Raw genomic sequence first — 26,129 nt, 5'->3', positions numbered from 1 at the left:
TGCACTCAACGATCAAAGCGTTCTCGTAATTATGGACTGGGCGATGAAATATCTGCCCCAGCGATACCGAGAACAAATGAGCGATTTTTACGGAAAGCGAGGAAAAAGTTTGCATGTTGCTTGTGTTGTTTTCAAAATTGGCGAGAACGAATTCAATGTTGAAACCATTGTGCAGATATTTGATAGCTGTATACAGGATTGGTTTTCCGTTGCATCCATCGTAGAGCACGTTCTTGTTACCATCAAGCAAGAGCACCCCAATGTGAAGATGGCCTATCTGAAATCTGACAATGCTGGATGCTAACATAATGCCATAATGCCTCACTGATTCTGTCCCTGAAGTCCATTGGAGAAAGGGCAGGCATAAGTGTGCGAAGGTATGACTTTTCAGATCCACAATCGGGAAAGGACGTGTGTGATAGGAAGATCGCCCCAATGAAAGGTCAGATACAGAGATGGTTAAACGAAAAACACGATGTTGTCACAGCCGTTGACATTAAGGAGGCATTTGAATCTTATGGTGGTGTCCGCGGATGCAGAATAGCAGTTGCAGAAGTAGATGTAGCAAAGGCAGCTAAGCCGGTAGAATGGAAAGGGATTAGCGCACTGTTCAATTTTGAGTTTCTTGCCTCCAGAATTGGGGCTTGGAAGGCTTACGCTATTGGTGAAGGTCAGATGTTTCCATATGATGAAGCAGGTCGATCTCTGCAGGGTCCAACAGGTCTTCATATCATCATGCCTCTTACGCCTCTCACCCCACTGTCAAAGCCAGGGCTAGAGGCGAAACATATTACCAATTTGCAAGACCTTTTTATGTGTGAAGAGGAAGGTTGTGTGGCCACATTTCGAACCCAGGGGGATCTCCAAAGCCACATGGACACTGGGCGACATGTGAGAGTGACGGAGCGCGAGACTGTTTACGATTTAGCACGAAAAGAATGGGCAGAAGAGGTCACGGGAATACAGTCAACGCACCTTGGAGAAACAGGGCACGCACGAGCAAATAGCCATTCGATGTCAACACGAAAGGCAGCACTACAGGGTTGGGCTCTAAAACGGCAACGAAAGGGTGAGAGAGCAATCGAAAATGTGAAGAAGTTTCTGTTGGAAAAGTTTAATAGAGGGGTGACAACAGGTAAGTTATACTTCAAAGATCAAGTAGTGATCTTCACAGTTGATAAAAAAAGATGCGTCGCTATTGATTAAAACCTCTCTGAAATTAGATCTTGTTAACGCGCAGACTTCCGTCTCTTGAGCTCTTTTTACAAGTCTATTCCCAAGTGCATGTAGAGGTCAGTTTCTCCTTCCTTTTCACCTGTAGTGGACGTGAGTTTATAAATCACGGCATCTAATTTTTCACCGGATTGTTTGTTTGATCTCAGAAAATCGGTACGATAGCCCAATTTCGATATATTAAAATTCTGCCTACAACAATAGACAGCACGAGACCTCGAGCTGAAGGCTATTGTCTTAGTCTGAATTTTAATATATTGAAATTGGTCTATTGATCTCAACTATTCAGAACAGTCTCAGGAGCCGTGGAACTGTAAAATTACTTCAAAAAAAAAAAAGATTAAATTAATGATACGAGAAACTAAAAACTTTTTGGTCGGTAGGCTGTCAAATGTGATTCAGTTACTTGAGAATGTTACCAATAGGTATGTTTAATTTGCTACTGAAGGAAACAAAGAAGATCCAGCAAGGGTGGTAAAAGAAATGAGAGTTGCTAGGAACGAGATTGGTAAGCTTTGGTTTGCTCCAGAAGAATGGCGAACAGCTAAGCAAATAGCTAGTCATTTCTCACGACTTGCAGCAACGCAACGTCAGCAAAAAGCACCTGGAGAACTACTTGTTAAAGAAGCCGAAGCCATCAGTGAGGAAGACCTTCAAGCGTGGGAAACAGAAAGACAGCTGCAGGAACTGCAGACAGCGGTGTACCAAGAGGTCGACTTGCGGCATCCAATTGAATACAATGGCCATGACATCTATGGCCTTGGAAAGCGTGGCATGCTAAAATCAAATTTAAGGTTGCGCAACTAAAAGAAATATGCTTTCTCTTTGGAATAGAAATCGAGGGGCCTGCTGGTAGAAAAGACTCTTACGTGAAGCCACTCGAAGATCTGGTACAAACCTGCAGTTGTTTTAACGAATGACTTGAGGATTCTGATACCAAACTGGATTACTGGAAAAAAGTGCTTGGCATGAGCAAGAGAAAACAAAACAAAACAAAAATCGGAGATAATACAGCCAAAACTAATTTTTTGTTTAATTTGTTGCGTAAGGTTCCATCAACAGCATATATAACCAAAGAGTGCGTGCTCCTAAGGACCCTCTGGTGTACATGACAAGCCGGGATGAAAAGTCCAACGCTTTTATTAAATGCAAATGACGTATTCGGTGAGGGCTCCTAGGTAAATATTTCGTTTCCCGACATTTGTTCATTGACAGACCAACGGAACTAGCAAACTTCAAATAAGTAAACGAGAGACTGGAATCAAACGCAGACATACTTTGGAAAAGGCAGTTATCTGTAGGAAAAAGGAAATTCCAACCCAAAGACGATCTGCACGGAAAAGTCTCTTTTATAAGTATTAAGCGCAAATTTTCCGTTAGTTATCTTTAGTTTTACGCAGTTTAATTGATGGGTAGAATAACACCATGACACTGTTTCTACTTGTTTCATACATGCAGTCTGATTGCATTTTGCGGTAAAGGTAGCGATCATATTTCAGCTTTCCTCATTGATTCAGAGGGGGGCGTGTCGAGTAGAGAGATTAACCAAGGAGAGTCAGTCAAGGAGAGTAATAACTGTAATCAGTTTGCTTATACATTGTACAGAGATTTGTTTTACTAGTCTTCTGTAGTGCAAGTGTCAAATAACGGTAGTTCTTTCGAAGTTACTAAACGCAAACTTTTTTTTTTATATAGGCATTGCTACTTCTGTTATTAAATCAACAATTTCAGTTGTTCATGCTTTAGCATGTTTTATCGAGTTATGAAGAACTCGGGAGTTGGATAGCTCGAAAGAAGTGTAAGAGTTTATCGAGGCGAGAGCATCTCTGATTTCTTGACGGTGGAAATGTACATCAAACGCCGCGCGCTCCGAAAAAAATTCAGATGAAGCTGTTTGTTCACGATATTGCGCGGTTGTGCTAGCTCTATTTTAAGTGTGATTCGTTCATATCATTATTTGTTCAGACCCTGAGCTGTTTATCGCGACAAAACACACGTTTCTAGCGACAATGCGACGACGATAGGACCCTCTCCACCCAAAGTAAAAATGAGTGAGTCCCAGTCCCTTGCGAGCAATCCAACTCAAGATGGCGTCGTTCTGTTTGCGTCGTGTTTCTTTAAATTCTCGTTCTGTTAAATTGGCCAAAGAGGGGTTCTGAATTTTTTTGAGACCACTTTAGTCAACTGCATATATTTAACACTGGACAAACCCAATGCGAAATCCAGGAGCGGCTTAAACAGCACATTGCTTGCGTCGTGTAGTGCTGTACAGGACATCGAGTGGTAGGAGAAATGGAGGTGATGTAGTATCTTGGTGTTTGAATGGCCCAAAAAGATTATTGCTCTTTGTGATAGAGGGAAGGTAAGAGAGTTTGCTTTTGGCATCCGATATTGCTGAAGTTTTAGTTGTGCGTTCTACGGGAAGTTGAAAATAGCTCATTTGTTGCTTATTCGCAGATACGAAATATAGGTATTCGAAAGCTAAACTGGTATAGACTGACTTGTGCTTATTTCTCATGTCTCTGGCTTTTTGCAAGAAGTTCTATGTCTATTTATATCAGATACAAAACACGAACTTCGTTCGCTAAATTTTACAGTTTTTGCTTGATGTCAAATGTGGGTCAAATTTACTAGAAAAACTAGGACCTGAGGGGGTGATGGAGAGTGGATCTCATATTTCCTTTACCAAAACACTTGAAGAGCAAACTTTAGTATATTTATCCATAAGTAAACCTAACCTATCTATGATGTTAGTATGGAATAATTTGGCCGACCCCCATCTTTCAGCTTTTTCAGATTTTGCCCGGTTTTCGCAGACAGTGACTCTTAAACATCAATCCCAACAGCTCAAATATCCTGCTCTAACAGATTAAGATCAAGATAACAGACAAAAATATATTTGTTTTCTGACTTCGCGCGTCCGGCGGCCCACGCACACTATTTGTTTTGATTCAAGTGTAATATTAAGCTATCACTCAAACGTTTGCTATTGGAAACTGATTCAAGACATGCACGAAACAATTTCCTGTATCACTTTGATGGCACATATCATAAGGTGCCTGACATTCATTTCTCGGCAAATTAAAATAACATACCCAGTAACGAAAAGCCGTTTTAAAGGAGCTACGTCACGCTTTCTTATCTTAACTTCTCCACCATGAAATCCTTGTTCCTTTATGAATTATTATTATCTCTTTGATGCTTTTTTTTATCTTAGTAAACTACAATTTTCCGGTTTCCTTCATCTTAAAGGTAATTTTGTAAATGGTCAAAATAACACAAAATGCCGTGACTGAGCTCCTTAAGTTTGTGGAAATCCCATGCAAAATATTAACCGCAGAGGTTGGATTTGGTATGTCATTCCAACTGACTGATCTCCCATTATCATGCTTAGAATGTAGCTGCACTATAGCCAACGAAAAACAGATCCCCATCGCCTTGTTCTGACGAACACCTACAGCTAACCGAGGTCATAAGTTCAAAAAAGAAAGAAAAAAGAAACTAAATCACTATGCAGTAAGTACCTCAGCTTAGTGGTTGTAGATCAGAATTCTGGGTTCTAATGAAGCAGACAACGAGTTGTCGTTGTTCGATGTCGTTCAGTGTACCTTCGCTTGACAAAGGTGGCTATATGGCGCCCGACCTGTCATGACTGTCGGATTATATGCGGGTGGCCATGCTAAGAGTGTTAATATGTTTGCTAATTTTTTTTCTAATTTGACCTTGCAGGTGAAGAAGAAAGGCGAGAAAACGGAAAAACTTTCAGCCGCCGAGCTGCAACGGAGAATCGCAATTAACTTGCGAAATAAAGCCAATGCACGGACAGATCAACCGTTGGAAATTGAAGAAGAGTTTTCCAGGACCATTTCCTTGGATTTAGCACGCCAAGAGCACTTCTAAGCACTGCACTTAATTTATTTCAGCATGAAGTCATGCGGACAAGAGTAACAAGACCCCTGTTTTCGCGCCACTGTGTATTGTCCTCCACTCATCTACTTAAAAACCTTTTTGGGGCAAACTTTGAAAAAATCTAGCGTCCTATACGCGAGTTTTAACCCTGCAGGTTAAAAAAAAAGCAAAACAAACAAAACTGAAGAATTAATTTTTTGTCGGGTGTATCATGAGGGAAAATTCTCATTATTTCTTTTTTCACTCTCTCTCTCTCTCTCTCTCTCTCTCTCTCTCTCTCTCTCTCTCTCTCTCTCTCTCTCTCTCTCTCTCTCTCTCTCTCTCTCTCTCTCTCTCTGTCTCTCTCTCTGTCTGTCCGTCTGTCTCTCTATTTTTTACAGCGAGGTGTTGAACAGGGCTTTCCTCGTTTCCTCTGTGATTTAGATCATGGTCTTTTGATAGATAATATGAATGAAAAGACAAAACAAGAAAAACAAAATAAAACAAAATAAAAAAGTATACATTTTAATTCTCGCAACGCTAACTGATAAATTTGAAAACGACAGAATGGAACACGGCGAAATGTGGGCTGCCGAAAATGGAAAGACTTTTCGGAAACCCTCTTGAACAGTCGAATTTAACGCGGGCTAAATTAAAGGATAGTGGATGGCAAATGCGACACTTCGCGAGAAGGCAAGACCAGCGTGTTTCTTTGCCACCCCGAGACACTTTGACTTTTAAATTACGAGACTTCAACGTATTCTAAAGTTCAAACTCGCAAATGTCATATATAAAAACAAACAAAAAAAAATCGGGACTTCGACACTTTCTTCTCCTTGCAAAAAATCGAGACTCCGGGAGAGCTTCGTGAATAAAATAGAGCCTGTAAATGGTTTGAACCCAGGAGTATCAGTAGTTCGTATAGTGTGATCGTCGGGGTGAGTGTAGTTCTGAAAAGAACTGTTTTTGGTAACTGACGTTTCGACAACCTGAGCGGAAGTCATCTTCAGAGTCAAGTGAATAGTGTTTGTCAGTCGATGATGTTATAAGTCTGGTCCGTTGAATGTGATTGGTCAGTATAGCCATGATGGTATTGGCTGAAAGACTCGTGTAAAGTTTGTCATCAGTCATTGGTGGGTTTCGATCCGTCTATTGTTAGTCAAATAGGTCGGTTTTTGGTCCGTGTATCGTTAAGTCGGTCGGTTAGAAGTCCGTTTGTCGGTTTCGCTTCTGTCGTGGATAAGTCGTTTGTAAGGCGCCGGTAGTTGTTGACATCTGTTAAGAGGTGTTTGTTCTAGGTAAGTGTACCAGCTTTCCAGAGTCAGTCGTTGAAAATAGCTTGTATTGTAGGTTAAGCACTGAGCAGAGTCCCAGTCAATGTTGTGGTTTGTCAGTTGATGATGTACAGCAATGTGATTGTTGGCATCACCATTTCTCGTGGCTCGTTTGTGTTCAGTCAGTCTCGTGTTAAGGTTTCTGCCAGTCTCACCAATGTAGGAAGCCTGGCAGTCGGAGCATTTGATCTTGTAAACTGCTCCCTGTCTGTTGTTAGGTTCGTCTCTGTCTTTCACGTTGGTCAGTAAGTGTCGTAACGTAGTTGTAGGTTTGTGGGCTTCACGAGTGTTGTAGGGCTGTAGGATCCGTGAGATGGTCTCAGAAGTGCCCTTAATGTAAGGTATAGTCACTGTACATCATCAACTGACAAACCACAACACTGACTGGGACTCTGCTCAGTGCTTAACCTACAGTACAAGCTATTTTCAACGACTGACTCTGGAAAGCTGGTACACTAACCTAGAACAAACACCTCTCAACAGATGTCAACAACTACCGGCGCCTTACAAACGACTTATCCACGACAGAAACGAAACCGACAAACGGACTTCTAACAGACCGACTTAATAATACACGAACCAAAAACCGACCTATTTGACTAACAATAGACGGATCGAAACCCACCAATGACTGATGACAAACTTTACACGAGTCTTTCAGCCAATACCATCATGGCTATACTGACCAATCACGTTCAACGGACCAGACTTATAACATCAGCGACTGACAAACACTATTCACTTGACTCTGAAGATGACTTCCGCTCAGGTTGACGAAACGTCAGTTACCAACAACAGTTCTTTTCAGAACTACACTCACCCGGACGATCACACTATACGAACAAAGTAGAGACTGTGAGACGCACATAACTGCTCAAAAAAAAAAAAAAAAAGAAAAAACAGACTTTGAGACCCGTAAAATTCGACGAAAAGTTTGCGAGACTCGTGGTTTTTGAAGGATCATTCGCCACCCATAAATTAATGTGGATATGCTCTAACGGGCATTAATCAAGCGTTTCTGTGGCCAGTTTAGTGTATAAGGCGATCGAGGTTTTATGGAGGAAAAAAACAGTTGTTTTTCCAAATTTATAGGGATGGTAACGTGATAGACAGGAAACATTTTACACACAGTTATCCCGTGGAATAAAAATACAAGGTATTTCGTTTTCCACAAACACATGGAAAATTAGTAATTCATATTTTAATTAAAACTCAAATTGTCTTCATGTAGGATCTCTCGTCTCAATGGCCCGTAATAAAGTCTTGTGTGCATCTTAGCACTTAGATGGAGCTTTAACGATATCAGTTAACCAAACTTTACCGAGCTCAAAGGATATTTTCTTTTTCTTCTTCTTTTCCTTTCTTTCTTTCTTTTTTTTTTTTTTTTCTGGTTTTAGGGCGTTTCTATGTAAATAAACTGCCAATAAAAGCTAGGTTTTTTGATTCGCTGTGACTAAATGATCGGCAGCCGTTCAAGATTTTCAAATCACTAAATTATAATATAGAAAAAAAAAATTGGATCGCATGAAACTTCTCAGTCGACATATTGAAAGAAAGATTGTACATGATCGGTTCGTTACTGCAAACGACCCAAAAAAGAAGATCTAAGTGTCACCTTAATTACCCCATGCCCAGTTGTAAAACAAGACAAAAATACCACCTAGGAATAATAAAACAATAGCCAGAAAAGCGAATACTGATTCCGCAAGGCACAAACAAACATAGACATGGATGCTTATCCGTTTGAGATAGCAGAAAGGCTCTCAGTTCGTGCTTTTGAAATGCGCTACTCAAGTTGTTGCCCTTCTCAAGGTCTTTTTAGATCAGTTCTCGAATACAATGGGTTCTAATTTAACTATAATAGGAATTTCTTCTTTGTGGTTCAATTCTAAACCATTTTATTTACTCAGTTGGCTTCATACGGACGTTAAACGAACGTCCAAACGTCGTCTCGACATTAATTTTAAGATTTTCCATCTTATAACCAGTCGCGCGGCTGCGTGGTTCCCATTCTTTTGTTTGTTTGGCCACCAGCCGCGCGACTGGTTACCAGATAACCTGGCGACAGCTAAGAATGTTTCGTACACGCAACGTATAAAAACCTGCGAGCGACGTTACCATTTCAGCCCATTTTTTTTATCAAGATAAAATTAAATTAAGGTACGAAATCACTGAAAGTAGTTCGTCAGCTATGTATTCCACTAGTTTTCTCAGAGATTTTTTTCGATGCTGATTTATCATCTGACATTTCGTTATGTGTGTTGTCCGTACTCGCCAAACGCCAAATGTATGATCTTTTATCTTTAATTGGTATAATTGCATATAGCTCGCTAATCCGGCAATGGTGGTCAGCAGGTTGCTCAGTGACACATTTACAGCGAAGATGAATACCAATTGCATAGCCTGCAGTGTTTTCCGTGGGTTCGCGAAATATCGTTATTTGCTCGTGATCGCCATTTTGGGTTTTTGACTCAGGTCAACAAAATTGACCTAAATTTTGACGTGACGCAACATCGTCGATGCGTATAACTTTGAAATTTTCTAAAACTCCAAGTTAAATTTCATGCGGATCTGACAACGGCTTAGCTGGTTTAGCTTTTCCAGCCAGGCTTATTATTTTGGCTTGCCATAGCGCTCGTAAAAAGACGGTAATTTTGGGGTCGAGTCTTGTTCGTTTCGGTAAAAAAGAACCTCAAAGTTACAGTTTTAAAATAAGTTAGTAAAAACCTTTTTCCTGACAAAGTTCGAGAAAATCGAATTTTACTATCCTGCATAGATATAGGTGAGCGTTAGAGCAAGCTATTAACGCACTGTTTTAAAGTGAAACGTTTCTACTAACCTTACCTATTTTTAGCAGCTATGAATGGTAGGACTTTATCCTTGATCTGCTTGTTGTGAATGAAAACGTCGTACTCGGGCAGATGTGAATATACAACGTTTAACTGCTGAAAACCAAAAAAAGGCAAGGAAGCATCGCAAATGAATTCCAAAGTTTCGATCTTCAATTCTTAGGCAGCGTCCACACTACGCCGGAGAAATTTCAAAACGCAGTTTTATTTCTACGGTTAGGCCTACCGTCCACACTGATCCGTCACGAAATGAAGCTTTGCAAAGAAGATCTTTGGCAAACTGGAGGAATTTGAAAACGTTTGTGTGGATGGAAAACACTTTAGAAACGGAGCTTTTCAATTTCCCTCAGCGTCGAGTGGACGGGGCCTTAGCCTAAAGTTTAATTTTGTAATGAACGTAAGCCACTTAAAATTTCTTAATTTTTCTTGCTTAAAATGTAAATAATAATTGGTAGATACTTTGGGCTTTGGCACTCTAAATAACATTTCTCAGCCTTTGTATTGGGATATGAAGGTGCCATAAATCTCGCTCTTGATTGGTGCACTCGATATGATGAAGGGAACATCTGAAAGAGTTAACCCACATACAAGTTCGTTTTCGCAAGGGGTTCCCTCTGAAGTTATTTTTAAACATGGTACCCAGTAGATGTAGATGTAGACGGTAGATGTTTTCGTCAAGGATGAAAATTCCACCCAACACTATCCATTTAAACAGGAAATCTAATACCGTAAATCATCTCAAGAAGTACGACAAATTAGGTTACACACTTATCGATTGGAATTTTAAATCCATACAAACATTTACAAACAGTTACAGCACCCTGAGAGTTTTTCTTAAGTTGCGTTAAAAACACTCGATATCTGTGTCTTCTAGTGTATTTTCTTCAGAAACACTGCATTGTTGCATATTAATAGAGGGCTCGGTGCGTTTTGACCTCTTTCAGTTTCAGCGTTAGCATCCTTTTACACTTTCAGTCATATGACCATTTTTATGCCTTGTCGCGGCTGCATTACATTAAACTTTAAAATATTGATGTGACTATCCAAATAACAACCAAAGTAAGGCTAACACCTATTTTTTTTCCCCAGCAACATAAACACTAAAACCATACGACATTTTACAGGTTATATTCAAATAATTTTGGAAATTACCAATTACAGATTTACTTACACCCTTCTTCGTTGAAAAGCTTCAAGCAGACAAATTAAAATAAAAAAGAACGGGAAATCGTTAATCATGACACTGTACAGTCATTTCATTTGTATTTACAGGGTCATCGATCAATATACTTGGTCCTACAATTTCAATGAAACTCCATCCAGTGAAACAGCCCTCTCTCCTACCGCCCCTCCTCTCCGCCGTCCTACTCTAGTCCCTTCCTCATTCAGAGTTTAAAGACATAACAAAATTGTTCATTACACATGTAAATTGACTTGGATTGTACTGTCCATGGCCAAGTGCTTTCAAATTTTCAGGTTTGGGAAAGGACACATGTCGCTAAGTATTACATCTTACCCTATTAAATAACATTAGCTAAAATATCTATTATATGGCTTTTGTTCGCACGTAGTCAATATATCGCACGCTCTGATTGGCTAATTCTAGGGAATTTTCCCTCTCGTAATGCCCCCGCGCCGATAACGGGCCCTAAAATCAAAGGAAGAGGTAATTAAGAAACTATTGTTTTTTTTTTTTCTTTTTTTTTTTTTTTTTCTGAATGCTGTAGCGGCTGAAAACCATGAGTGGCGAGGAACACTCTGAGAGTGAAGTCTATTACCCCGACGAACTACAATATCAGGAGAACAGTAAATCCATAGCGTTAAATTTTTAACGAGTTGGTGCTGGACAGGACGAAGGAAACAGCCAAGAAGAAATTGAAACTTTCGTCAAATTGCCATATAATAAACTAGACTAAACTATTGTGAATGAGAGCTGAAAAAGAGCAATAACTGTTTAAAGTCAGACTGTCAATTAGTTTAGCATAGTGTCAAAATGAACTCAAAGAGTTGTTTTAGGAAAAGCAATGCAATACGTTTTTGGGTTTAAAAACAAGTTATTAACAAAAAGACATTCAGTTTGGCTTTATGAAAAACTCTGTATAGAAGTGACTTTTTTGTTTTAATACCCCAAGCCGTCATAGCTGATACGTTTCGTAAGCTACAGCCAGGATTAGATCTTTGCATACTACTTTCAATTAAATTGGTTTATGTCTCTCTACAACTTTGCTTTAGCTTGCCAACAGTCAAGCAATATCTCACATTTACCACTCAAGTCCAAGCGATGTCTCGCGAATCACTAGACATACTAGTCAAGCAATGTCTCTCAAACACTATTTCTTGTTTGTTACACCGACCAAACTGATATTTACAGTTTGGTATTTTGGAAGGAGCTCTTTGAGAAGTTCGTTTTGCCTCTCGAGGCAGTGATCATAGGATTTTCCTGTTTAAGTTGCTTGTACGGTGACTTCTGATCATTTTGGTGCAGGCTGCTTTCATCTTTCCATTTAGACCAATGTACAGCCATGGATTTATAGCACTGTTAGCCTGGCTAAACCAGCAGCAGAAGTAAATGAAGGAAGGCGGCCATGATGTTCCCATTTTTACAGAATGGTCCATCTGATACGCATGCACTGGAAGCCAACAGAGTGCAAACACCACCACAACGTTGATGAGCATTCGGATGAGTTTTTTCTTGGGGATTTCCCGTTCTCGTTGGTATACACGTACTTCATCATCCGAAGGCATTTTGTGAAGCCAGAGTTTTCCAGAAACTGTAATATAGAGGATGGAGATGATGGCGAGACGCCAGAAGGTAGATGAGAACAAAGATGTAACTTCAGATGGCCAGAGGCGATATGACAGTGGCATCAAAACGGCAGGCACCATCTATGAATTTGAAGACCACTAGTGCGAGTGACATCAAGGCCACGGATGAGACCCAAACAAGTGCTGTTATGACCTTAGGCTTCCTGAACCAAATGCTACTCCGGAAAGGATACACAACAGCAAAGAATCGATCAAATGCCATCACAGCGAGACAGAAAATGGAGGCGGTAATAGACACGAATGCAGGGTAGTAGAGTACAGAGATTTGTTAATTATAAAGCTCTCATGTTCAAGTTTTGTTGGCCGAAAGCATATAAATGACTTTCGTTGCCAGATTAGTTTTACAAAGAAAGCTTGAGCTGAATTTTATTGTCGTCAAATCGCTAGAAAATTCTCTCTAAAATTCCCGCAATGCATTACTAACCTCGAAAGGTTGATACAGAACAGTTTGTTGTTTTTTGGTCCGTCTCCGAGTGCTGAGTGCCTTTGATCTGTTTATTTGTTCAACCAGCTGATTCAACTCCTGCTCGCTCAAATTCGCAAATCTCTTACGTGGAGGCACCGCAAAAAAACTTGAGTTCGAAACTTGGTAGCTAACAGGAATAATATTCCTTATCTCCGGAAGAATCATTAGATTTTTCCATATTCTAGGAGAAGAGAAAGAGGAATTTTGTTTTACATCGATGGAAATAATTGCTGACAAAAAGTCGAAATAAACAAAGTGACGTGAGCGAGCAACCCACGAGCAAATGGATCGAGCGTATTAGCCAATCAGAACGCGCGCTTCGCTAAGGCTATGTTATAATATGAAATTTGAAAGATGATCGTTACCATGGTAACGTCAAAAATGATGGACACATAATTGGCATATCAAACTTTTTACAGGGAATGAAGAAATAGCTACTGAAAGTCTCAGCCCTTCAGAGCAAAACGTCTTTTCAAAATTTTGAAAAAACCTTACGGGGATGGGCGGTCCCTCTTCGTCCAAGGGTTAAGAACTATATTACTGGTTATGATTTTATCCACATTCCACGGGAATCAAGAGGTGGTGGTGTCGGTTTGCTTTTCATAGAAAGTATGGATATTAAATGCAAAAATAGTGAGTGGAACACTTCCTTCCAGTCGTTCGAATTCTTGGATGTTCGTTTCAAGAGCTCAAAGATGATCAGGATGATAATTATTTACCGCCCACCGTCATCTGTGCCTTTGTCAACATTTTATCGTGAATTTTCTCTCCTGCTTGAGGAATTGGCCACAGCATCAGGCGAGCTTTTAATTGTCGGTGATTTTAATCTACATGTGGATTCTTCGCGTGATGTCGACGCATTGCATTTTTGTGACCTAATAGCGTCTTTCGATCTGAAACAATGGGTGACTACGCCGACTCACACAAGTGGTCATATCTTGGATTTAATCATAACTAGAAATCAGTGTAAACTTATAGACAATGTTATGGTTCATGACCCTTTGATTTCTGATCATTAAACTATTTTTATGCATTTATTATTGCACAAACCACAATTTCCAACAAAAACTATTCGCCACCGGAAGCTGCGTTCGATTGATTATGCTGAATTCAATGACACTATCATGAATTCGTCCTTGTTTGATGAATCACGCGTGATTTGGATTCGTTAGTTGATTCCTATCATCGGGTCTTGAAGTCCACCCTTGATGTTTATGCCCCCGAAAGGACCCGTGAGGTAGTTCTTCGTCCTTGTGCGCCTTGGTATTCAACTGACATTAGTGTTCAAAAGAACATAAGGAGGAAGCTCGAACGTAACTGGCGACGTACAAGGTTACCTGCAGATAGAGAACGGTATGTGTTTCAGAACAGTGTTGTTAATGACATGATTGCCTCCGCGAAGCACACATTTTATTCATCAGTGATCCAGGAAAACTCAGGGAACTCTGGACTTCTTTTTAAGACAATAGAGAAGCTTCTGCACTCCAATCCAGTCCAGCGTTATCCATCTGGGCCTAATAACTGTTCTCTGTCCGAATCATTCGTTGAATATTTTAGTGACAAAATTGTTAAAATCCGCAATGATCTTGACAAAGTTGATGGAACTCTGAATGACGGTCAAGTTACTTCATGCAATGCTGAGTCTGAAAGCTGTCTAGCTGGTCAGCTGCTAAGTGAATTTAAACTGGTCTCTGAGGAGGTCGTATCTGGTTTTGTGAATCACCTGTGTTCAAAGTCCTGTACACTTGATCCAATTCCATCTTCAGTGTTCAAAGGGTGCCGTCATTATCTGCTTCCAATGATCACTCGTATAGTTAACTTGTCTCTTACAAGTGGCCAAGTACCTGATAGATTCAAGGTTGCCATGTTGAAGCCGTTGTTGAAAAAGAGTGGAGCTGATCATGAACTATTTTCTAACTTTCGTCCTGTCTCGAATTTATATTTTCTATCCAAAGTTACGGAGAAAGCAGTTGCAGCACAATTAATGGACCACCTTAATGATAATGAAGGCTTATTAGAAGAATTTCAGTCGGCGTATAAATCTCATCACAGTACAGAGACTGCGCTTGTGAGAGTTCAAAATGATATTTTGAAGGCTATTGACAATAACAGATCGGTTATATTACTATTGCTCGATTTATCGGCTGCGTTTGATACTGTCGATCATTCGATTTTGTTATCTAGACTACAGAATCGCTTTGGTATTAGGAACACTGCTCTTAATTGGTTTCATTCGTACCTTCACTCACGCGAACAGTTTGTTTCTGTTAATGGAATTGAATCGTCAAAGAAGAATTTACCCTACGGGGTACCACAGGGTTCTGTACTGGGACCCTTGTTGTATTCCCTTTATACAAGTCCGCTGGGTGACATAGCCAGAAAGCATAGCATACCGTTTCATCTCTATGCAGATGACACACAGTTGTACTTGTCGTTTACGTCCAACTGTCCTAATCATCTATCAAGCTCAAAGATGGCCGTAGAATTATGTGTTAAGGACACTGGGGACTGGATGCTGCGCAACAAACTTAAGTTAAATCGGCATAAGACTGAACTTTTGGTTATTAGTTCTAAATATCGTCCACGACCACCCCTCGACTATATACGAGTTGGTGATAAAGTAATCAAGTCTAGTAAACAGGCCAGGAATTTAGGAGTTGCATTCGATCAATGTTTGGATTTCAAAGAGCATGTTAAAATAACCTGCAAGAGCGCATTTTTCCGCATTCGTAGTATAGCTAAAATTAGGCGATACCTATCCCAGAGTACTACTGAGACTATTGTTCACGCTTACATAACATCGCGTTTGGACTATTGTAACGCCCTACTGTACGGTCTCCCAAAGTATCTGATTAATAGACTTCAGCTTGTACAGAACTCAGCAGCTCGCCTTGTTACCTTGACTAGAAGGCAGGAACACATCACACCAATACTAAGGAGCTTACATTGGTTGCCAGTTCATTTTAGGATTATTTTCAAAATATTGTTGTTAACTTACAAAGCTCTGAATGGACTGGCCCCTGATTACATTAGAGACCTACTGCGATTTAACATTTCTGGTCGGACACTAAGATCTTCAAACAACAGGTTGCTTGATGAGCCTAGAGCAAATCTTAAAACGGCACCAAGGCTCTGGAATAAACTACCCCTCCAGATCAGACTTTCATCATCAGAGGCAGTTTTTAAGGCTAATCTTAAGACTTATCTTTTTAAGCGTGCATTTGATTTGTAGTTTTTACTTTTTATTTGTAGCCTAATTGTATTATATACCGTATTTAATTCTTAGGATTTTAACTTTTAGGATTTAGGATTTTAGGTTTTTGAAGAATTAGGATTTTAATTTTAAAGTATTGAATTTTAAAGTATTTAAAGTATCGTCTGAACGGAAGTCGACTCGCGAAAGAAAACAACAATATGGAAGGAGCACGTATTTTCGTGTTCTTCGCCTATATTAAAATATAAACCCAATCGTGTTGCAAGTACTCAACATCTTACCGCAGAAATGATATGCATTAAATAGATTTTTACACGAAGGTTATTTTTACATTGAAGAGTCATAGAAGCTATTAAAATATATAAATAGCTCATTTAACGTAGTTGTCCGCTTAATACAGGTTTAACCGTACTCTATTGCCGAAAAGGAAGATATTGAAACTCACCAAATTGACGAGCTGTTTAAATTTTCGAATGATTCAAGCCGTGATCAAATGTTTTAGACGATCAACAGACAAGAAAATTACTTGAAGAGAATTCGAACGCCCAGTTTCACTATTATTTGTACGGTATTGTGAATAAACACACATAAACACGGACATGGCGAAATGATATGAACAAATAGTTGAGCTGGCTTCGCCGTCATGGTTTGCTACAGCTCCCTTTAAGTACCCTCATTACAACCTCATACGACTAAATGCTATACTGGTACTTGTCGTTACAATGACGACTTGCCTACCTTTGAAGATAAGAAAACGCGGCGACCAGTGGGAAAAAGAACTGCTTCCAGTCCGCATACGTACAAGTAATTCCGCTTTATTGCAATAGATTACTCCTATAACTTTTTCAGGCATCCAATAACAAAAAGATCCCCAACAACCTGTTTAATACGTTGTCTGTTAATGTAATACGCGCGTCATGATTATGTTCCTTCTCAATATTTCTCTCATATCTCCTAGCGCCACACCCCCTCACTTCCTGTACAAATCTCTAATGGCTTTTCTGTAATGAAATTAATAATAGCGAGGGCTGCCGGGGGCGATTTGTTTATTTTTTTTCTTTTAATTTTGCAACAGACATGATTAACTTGGTGGTAACAGATGTTAGCTTCGTCAATCAATCTTTAATGACGCACTCGGAGATGCCCTAGGCGCAACATTATGCTTAAATACTACGCAACTCTTGCTTTCATTGTGTTAAATACTGTATTCCAAAAACATTTTCATGTGACGAAATGGAAATAAGGCTATACGTTAAAAAATGTATTACCTCACATCCGTCATTTTGGAGATTTTATAAAATTGCGAGGCCATGAATATTTGAAAAAGGGGAAATGGAAAAAGTGGTAAAACGAAAACTATAATAAATTTAGTCTTTAGATCTACCGCAGAAAACTTCAAAAATTATATGGACCCGGCCAAAGAAACAAAACATAATTGTTATGGCAACATGAACATCAAATTCTTTGGCCAAACTGTTTCGCTTCACGACTCCGATCTCTCCGTCTTTTCTCTAGAGCCTGCACACTGTATACTATATTTGTATTTAAAACGCTATTTTGTATTTAACTCGTTTTCCCAATTGACATACACCCTTTCTTTTTCTTATAAGAATATATTTCGTAAGAATATCGAGGCTGAAATTTGCGAAATTTTAGGAAAATCTTATGAATAAACCCGAGGCTGGGATTTTGGAAAGAACATAATTTTGTGTGTTGAAAATTTGTAAATACAATAAAATCACGTTTTTAACTAAACCGCATAAAATTTTTCCTTTGTCTCAAAAGGCAACAAAGACAGCACTAGCCGTATGTTCGTTGCTAATAACATTTCTGCAAGAACTTATTTTCGTCATATCAGGCTTTAATGCCTGCAGGTTGGCTCCAAAACCAGGCACCAAATAATTTCCAAGCTTCACAGAAATGCCATTCGCTATAATCTAAGAATATTCAAAAAAAATAATTTCAACCTAAAATCTGCAGTAAATTAAAATAGGAATATTTAGCTTCGGCCGGAAAAACAATAATACTATCACAAATAAAGATAAGCTACATAGTTATGAGTTACCTGTAAATCCTTTGAACTAAAAACTAAAAAGGAATTGCCGTCACTGTCTTCACTGTCTAAAAGCCTTAGATATTGATAGTACTTTGTGCGTTTCTTTATCATGCACTGATTATACTATAAGTTGCTAAAATAATTAAATTTTTTGCTCAGTATATATTGTCGTATGGCAAAGAGGAACGCTGTCAGACGACAAATAATGAACTACGCAAACAATAATTAACAATTATTCCATGAGAGCGCGTTGGATATGAGATGGTTAATAGGCAACGAGGCCCGTAGAGCCGAGTTGGCTATAACCAATCTCACATCCAACAAGCGCGAATGGAATAATTGTTTTATTAAATTCGATACGCTTGTATACTTGGGAGTTATAGTTTAATTCTATTGGAGTTTAATTTTACAAAACGACCGGAAGTTGATGTGGCAAAAACAACAGCAAGCTGGAAATCACACGGCATGTGCACCGTTTGTAAACTTAGTTGAATGAAAAATTGGAAAGCGAAGCAAGCGAGTCTGCTGAACGAAAACTACAATCATCTATAATTCAAGGAACGTCTACCAAATGAATGATATACAACCTTGATCAGAAAGTTTGAAAAGAGTTCAAGTTTGAGTCATCGTCGATGATTGAGAAGATTAATAATTGTGCACTTGCACATTACAGTTGTAAAAATACTGCGGAAAACTTTGTTCGCCATGTGACACAGACGTTGTGCGAAAATTATTCTCGACAAGAACTCTTTCAGCGTTCCCTTGCTGTGCTTTGTTGAATTGTTGGCATTTCGAGTTGGATGGTGAAGCTGATTGCTGGCCAGTTTCAGAGTCAGGGACAGAAACTATCTAGTGTCGGATTCATCTTCAGAATCTCCAAGGCCGCCCTGATGGTTTTTCGTGGCATTTAAAGAACCGGACTGACTTCGGTTCAGCTCAAAATACTCAACTCATTGAGGGGTTTTTCCCACGGACCGAATCAGTTGTTGACGCAAGATGGCGGTGAATAATTTGTCCTCGTCGGCCAAAAAGGAGACCGAAGTAAAACTAGGTAGTTCTCTTTAGCTGCGCCGGATTTTTGCTCTCTGCTGGTCTGAGCACGCCGCTGTCGAACAGTTAATTTATTCATTTGCTCATTGGAAATTGGTTTATTATGGACTACGCCGGCAATGCTGCCCGTGTTCATGAGGTCTTTTACAAACGCTCTAATACTTTATTAACCTCAGTAAAAGCGGGGTCAGAGATGATGGAAAACGGTTTTTTGAGCGGCCGCGAGCGAAGGAAACGATCAGTGGCGGCTCTCAAATTAATTTCATTGATGAACTTTTGTGAACTGACGTGCCACGCTTCTTCCTCCCAAACGCGTAAAAACTCTTCAGAAAAACAGTTAGTTCTTCTTTTGACAATTCTTTTATCGGTTTTGAAAATTTGGTGCGCCAGGACTAGCAAGCCATTCAGTAACTAAGGTAAAAATTGTTGTTGTTACGTAATCTTATACGTAATAAATATAAATGCGTAAAATCTCGACGTTCATATTTGAAATTTTGCAACTTTTAAAGGGAAACTTAACGGATACGTACCGTTGAATAATCTCATCCCGAACGTTGTGGCTTTTTTGTTGTTATTAGGACCGCATTGTCCGTAATTTCTCGTATTTATTCTGCAGATAGCTCACCGAATCTGTTCCTTCTTCTATTTTTTTGTCGATGAAACTTGGTTTCCCGGAAAAATTTTATGCCGAGTGACATTTGCCGCATTTATTTCCATATAAGGTCAAATGCAGGTATAATGGCATGTAGGCGAGACACAGTAAACCAGTCAGAAAGCTAGAATTGCATCATTATCCCAGGCTTAGAATTTAGAAATAGCTTGTAATCATATCGGCATCGATATCAGTCTCAGAACCGTTCTAATTTCCAGTGCAGAATCAGAAACTACAACCTCACAAATATTTTACTCTACGACAATGAATATAAATTTTTCCAGTATTCCGTATAACAACAAGAGGGAAATAAGAACTGTCTCCAGCCCTCATGCCTATTAAATTAGGTGAATCGGATCCGATTTATTACGATGTGTTAATAATAGCTACTTATAGGGCGTCCAATAATTATAAGGTGCCACACAGCCAGTTGTCTAAAAAAAAAAATTGGTTTTCATCTTAAAAGAATATTCTCTTATTTCCTTCTCCTAACCTCTAATACAAATTTCAATTAAATCGTATATCTCTGACGGAAAATACAAATGTAGCTACAGAGCTGCGGTTTGTTAGAGTTCTGGAAATTTGGCAAAGTATCGGTCGCTGACAAACGTCTTAAATGGCTTTTCTTTGACGCAATTGCTAATATTGCTAGACGGCTACAGTTTGTTATTCTTTGAATTTGCAACAGTTATGATTAACGTTCGCCTGATTAATCAATTAATCAATTTTTAATGACGCATGCGCAAACGCTGGAAAGGAGAGCGATTGTTATGGGTTATAGTCTTCACGGAAATTTTCGCAGTTCTTACGAAAGAGGGGCTAAGCTCAATCAAAGCCTTCCGATGATTTCCGCAGATTAAAAAAATATTTTTGTGTATCAAGAAAATTCTGCCGAAGGTTCATAATGGCAAAAATTTGTGTAGCCTTTTAAATCATTGCAGATTATGTGTCTTTTTTAGCAGATTTCGGGAGGTTCATTGCACAATGCTGTCTAAATAAGAAGTGTTTTGGGTGCTATTTCAGGACACCATTTATATCTTTAGCTTGAAGAAATGCAAATATGGCAGTAATACACTTAAAATTATTCTGGCACAGGGATTTTGTCCACTAAAAACTGAAATTGTTCGGCTTCCTATCGGATTTCGTGTTAAGTCTTTGTGTTTTGAACTTCACGAATTCTGAACTCACCCCTCTCGCCTTAGCACGAGTTTTTGTCCGCGCGCGTAATTTCAGGAGATTTTTATTAGCCAATCGTTGCCCAGAATGTGCTCGCGCATACATTTGAACCTCGCTGTTGTAATTTTCCAGATTTTCATCTTTGTTGTACTTTCGTGCTGTGTTCACGATTTTAGGCCAGCCTTGCCGCTGTTTTTGGAGTTTTGAGTCTAGTTTCTTCACCATTTTTAGCCATTGTGATTCGCCGTTTATTGTATGTTCCGGATTACGTGGCTGGTTCATTAAATAGTTCGTACATTTAGAGTCTGAGCCTACAACTCACTGAATACAATTCCCAACATGGTGCCGAGACCCGGGATGCGACTGGTCTAAAGAGTTTACCTTCGACGACTCAAAGGATAGGAAAACATGGCTGACGAAGGGCTGAAAAAGAAGAAAATCCTTAGAGGTCATAAAGGCTGAGTGACCACAACTTTGGAAAAGGTGCAAGCCTTACTCGATCACTTTGAACTCTCTGCGGCAAATCAAGTGAAAACGTATCGGATCGCTCTAACCGAAATATTGGACACTCTTGGTGCCTTAGACGACGAAACTCTGACCTTAATCACGGAAGAACATATTAAAGACGAAATCAGCAAAACTGGAATCTTCAGAGAATCTATTCATCAGATGAGAGTGCAAATTTACGAGGCTCTAAACGCAGTACAAGTGGAAAACTCTGGACACACAGATAAGTCAATATCTCATTATCCTTCTAACTCTAACTCTAACTTGCGTACAGAAGGCCTAGGACCCGGGAAGAAAAACCGCCCAAGATTATTCTTAAGAAATTCTATGGGGATCCTATTTCTTTCACTCCATTCTGTGATTCATTCAGAAGTGCTGTCGATGACAATCCTGGTTTATCAGATGTTGATAAATTTCATTACTTGAGAAATTTACTGGAAGGATCTGCCGCAGGAGCTATTCGAGGGCTAACGCTGACAGCAGAAAACTATGGAGTAGCCAAAGATATTTTAAAGAAACGTTTTCGGAAGCCCCAGATAATCATTAATGGTCACATGGAGAGCCTAGTGAAGGTAGCAGCAGTACAGTTGACAATGACTTGAAACGCCTGCTCTTCCTTTATGATCGGGTCGAGGCCCACGTTCAAGCCCTCCAAGCCCTGGGGATACAATGTGAGTCGTATGGGAAAGTCTTGGTTCCCCTTCTTATGGAAAAACTACCCCCAAGCATGCGTCTAATAATCTCGAGAGCTACAGATAAACCCGAATGGGACTTGGATGTTCTGTTAAAGGACTTTGACTCTGAAATCGAAGCAAGGGAACGCTGCGAACCTATTGGAACAAACCCGTCTGATTCTTTCACTCCCAAGAAACCACTCTCAAGTCAAACGAATAAGGGTAAAGATGTCCCGACCGGCGCAACGCTAACTAATCAGTCTGAGCAACCTTTCAGCTGCACATTCTGTAAGCAGAGTCACCCAAGTGCAAGTTGTGGTACAGTTACCGATATCAGCGCAAGAAGAAATCTATTAAAACAACAGGGTTGTTGCTTTGTTTGTTTACGGCGCAACCACTTGGCGAAAAATTGCTCACCGAAAAAGTGTGTCGTATTTCCTCAGGAAAACATCACATGTCAATCTGTGAAAATGCCAACCGTGGAAGTGGTACCTCAGAAATCCAATCTCAAGGAAGCAGTGTGGTGGCGTCTGATGGAGGCAAACGCAGATCTAATGAGAACAAGTCCTCGACAACCGTTTATAAGGACTCGAACACGTCAATCCTGTTACAAACAGCCATTTCTCATGTCTCGAGGGTTCATCAATTGCATCCTGTGGTGAATATGCGCATCTTATTCGACAGTGGCAGCCAGAGAAGTTACGTATCAGAAGGCGCAAAGGCGAAACTAAATTTACTCCCCAAGAGAAGCTACTTATCAAGACGTTTTGTCAAGATAATGAGCAATTAAAGGAATGTGACGTCGTCGAGTTCTATGTCAGTGGACTGATTGAAAGCTCAAAGGTTCAAATGACTGCCCTTGCAGTCCCTCTCATTTGCAGTCCGTTAAAGGATCAAGCCGTGCAATTTGCACAACAGTCTTTCAGTCATTTGGCTGACCTGAGCTCGCAGATCAGCCAACCGAAGACTGTGGTTCAGAAGTAGATCTATTGATTGGAAACGATTTCTACTGGTCTTTCTTTACTGGAGACATGAAACGGGGGGAATCAGGACCCGTGGCGATGACAACTAGTCTTGGATGGGTGTTGTCTGGACCCATGCCCCACGCACCTGGCTCGGGTTCTGATGTTAATATTGTGACCTGACACACCCTGAGGCTTACCACTTATAGCTGTGATGACCTAGATATCAGTAGAAAAGATGGAGACCCCCTAGTAGAACAAGTAAAGAAGTTCTGGGAGTTAGAAAGTATCGGTGTGTCACCACACGAAGGGACAGTAGACGACAAGTTCTTGGACACTATTCGCTGGTGCGATGGTCGTTATGAAGTCTCTCTACCTTGGAAGGAACAACACGCACTGTTACCGGACAACTATGCATTAGCAGTCTCACGCCTGGCCTCTGTTCTAAAGCGTCTGAGAAGAAACCCTGACCTATTCGCGGAGCACAGTCGCATTATTGACGAGCAATCGTCGCAGGAAATAATCTCTGATGTTGATCCCAACGCGCCAGTCCAGGTTGGTCGCCTTCATTACTTGGCACATCATCCAGTTGTACGTGAGCACAAGCAGACAACCAAAGTAAGAATAGTCTATGATGCATCCGCCAAGTCTACTGGTCCATCGTTGAACGACTGTCTGCAGGCAGGTCTTTCACTAACATCTGCCGGAAATACCTGATGTCTTGATGCGATTCAGGTACCACCAAATTGCCTTGGTCGCCGACATCGAAAAGTTCTTTGTGATGGTTCAAGTCGCGAAAGCCGACTGAGACGTTTTACGATTTCCGTGAATAAATGATCTCACTTGTGAAAATCCTGGCACTGCTGTAAAACGTTTCAACCGTGTTATGTTTGGAGTCACCAGTTCTCCCTTTCTGCTGAACGTGACAGTTAGACACCACGTGTGTAATTATGAAGCCGGGGATCCGCAGTTTGTAAACGATTTTCTGATTTCGCTCCACGTAGATGACTTCAATGGGGGTAGGGAGCAAGATAGTGCTCCTGAAGCTCTCCAGCTCTACACAAAGGTCAAGTCTAGAATGAAGGAGGGAAGTTTCAATCTGAGAAAATGGATTTCAAACTCCGAGAAGCTGATACAGTGGATTGACCAAGAAGAAGGAATACTTATCATGGAGGCTTCTACGGAATCTGAAGAAGATAAAACGTACACATAAACTCAGCTTGGAGTAAACAATTCCACCATTTCATGCGAGAGGAAGATTCTGGGTCTGAATTGGGACATTGCGAAGGACACCTTCAATTTGCAAACGAACTGCCGTTAAACAAGCGCTCCGTTCTCAAAGTTGTTGCCAAACTGTATGATCCTCTTGGTTTTATTTCTCCTCTATTCATTACAGTTAAGGATCTGTTTCAAGATTCGTGCAAGTTGAAGATTGGCTGTCGATTGGCTGGGACGAACCTCTCAATGAAGAACTGGCCCTCAGGTACTCAAGTTGGCTATCTGATTTGCTGAAAGTCCAGTGCATTCCAGGTAAATTGTGCTACATACCAAATTCAGAAGAAACCGTGGTCTCTTTTCAGATTCATGGATTTGGAGACAGCTCAGAAGTGGCGTATGCTGCCGTGGTTTATCTGAAAATTGAAACGAGCAAGGGCGCTTGCTCACGACTCGTCATGAGCAAGACAAGGGTCGCACGTCTGGCCAAGCAAACAATTCCAAGACTTGAGCTTCTAGCTACCTTGATTTTGTCAAGATTGGTTGAGCGTGTCTGTGTTACACTCCCGGTGATCAAGGTTGATGAAGTGTATTGCTGGACCGACCCTATTACAACACTGACTGGATAAAAGGAGTAGGTAGAGAGTACAAACAGTTCGTGGAGAGCAGAGTCAGAGAAATTCGTCAAAATGTGCCGCCTGAATCATGGAGTCACTGCCTTGGGATTGAAAATCCGGCCGACTTGCCTTCTAGAGGAATGAACGCCGAAGCATTGAAACAGTCTGAAACCTGGTGGCATGGTCCTCCTTGGCTGGTTGAAGGAAAAGAGATGTGATCTAAATTTGCGAATACCACTGAACCCTCAGGTGTCTACTGTGATGAAATGCGTGTCAGCGACAGACCGGGGCATTGTACTGGGCTAGTTGTTAACGCTAGAGTGCCAGCCTTATCAAGCGTGTTCCACCAGCAGAAATAAAGTGAGTGAGATTGTTCCGAGTTACAGCATTTGTGCTAAGATTTCTGCATAATAAGTCGCGGCGAAATGGCATGGCAGCAGCTGGACCGATCAGGACAGACGAATATAAGGCTGCAGAAATCTGTGGTTGCGCGAGATGCAACAAGCAGGGGTAGAATCTCCTCGATTCTAGAGCTTGAAGAAACAGTTGGGACTGTATACCGATGGCAATGGTTTGCTCAGATGCAAAGGCAGATTACAAAATGCAACTATTCCATTTAACGCTAAGTATTCCATTCTTCTGCCCACCAATCATTGCCTGACAGCACGGATAATTCATGATTGCCATAAGCGAGTCCTTCATAATGGTACAAGAGAGACTCTGGCGGAACTAAGGTCCCGGTTCTGAATTGTAAAAGGGAGACAAGTTGTTCGTAAGGTGCTTTCAAGGTGCGTGATTTGCAAGAGGATCGAAGGGCCAACATTACGCCATCCCACTAACTGCGCCATTACCTCAGTTCCGTGTAGAAGAAAGTTCTGCTTTTACTACCGCTGGAATAGATTTCGCTGGACCATTATTTGTGAGGCGCGCTGCGAAGGGGAAGGGTGACATGGAGAATGTCTACATTGCTCTATACACTTGTGGAAGTAGTAGAGCTGCCCACCTTGACGTTGTACCGGACCTGAGTGCAGAAACTTTCAGTAGAGGTTTCAAACGTTTCATTTGCAGACAAGGAATACCAAGATTGGTCGTGTCGGACAATGCCAAGATTCTTGTCATCTTTTTTTGAGCTGCCGGAAGTGCAGAGTTTTCTTCTAAACCACAAGGTGAAGAGGAAATTTAGTTTAGAACGAGACCCGTGGTGGAGTGATTTCTTTGAGCGCATGGTTCGATGTGTTAAACGCTATCTGAAGAAGAACTTAAAGAATGCCGAGTTGACGTATGAAGAGCTCTTGACTGTCGTCGTAGAAATTGAATGTGTGTTGAGTTCCAGGCCACTCACATACGTATCTTCAATGGATAGAGTGGAACCTCTCACCAACTCTCATTTGTTGACAGGAAGAAGATTAC

General features: G+C 40.5%; 2 protein-coding genes and 1 pseudogene across 4 annotated transcripts in view; 1 reads left to right on the top strand and 2 right to left on the bottom strand.

The window, feature by feature from the left end:
* The window catches only part of LOC145460327 (somatostatin receptor type 5-like), a 73,312-nt gene that overhangs the window by 24,460 nt on the left and 22,723 nt on the right, over positions 1-26,129 (bottom strand). For 2 of the 3 annotated variants that reach the window (XM_081445103.1, XM_081445104.1), the window contains exon 4: positions 9,300-9,400. The gene's annotated coding sequence lies outside the window, so the exon portion shown is untranslated. Of the gene's footprint in view, positions 1-9,299; positions 9,401-16,548; positions 17,844-26,129 lie in introns of those variants that run through there. The other variant, XM_081445105.1, reaches the window with a different exon arrangement.
* On the bottom strand, positions 10,986-12,395 carry LOC145502103 (somatostatin receptor type 2-like; annotated as a pseudogene).
* LOC145502102 (uncharacterized) lies at positions 23,774-24,731 on the top strand. Its single transcript, XM_081481386.1, has 2 exons — positions 23,774-24,090; positions 24,302-24,731. Exons 1-2 carry the CDS (start codon positions 23,774-23,776, stop codon positions 24,729-24,731), a joined length of 747 nt encoding a protein of 248 aa, XP_081337512.1.

Source organism: Orbicella franksi, chromosome 11 (assembly GCF_964199315.1).
Source record: "Orbicella franksi chromosome 11, jaOrbFran1.1, whole genome shotgun sequence".
NCBI lineage: Eukaryota > Metazoa > Cnidaria > Anthozoa > Scleractinia > Merulinidae > Orbicella > Orbicella franksi.
This window is presented reverse-complemented; position numbering and strand designations above follow the sequence as displayed.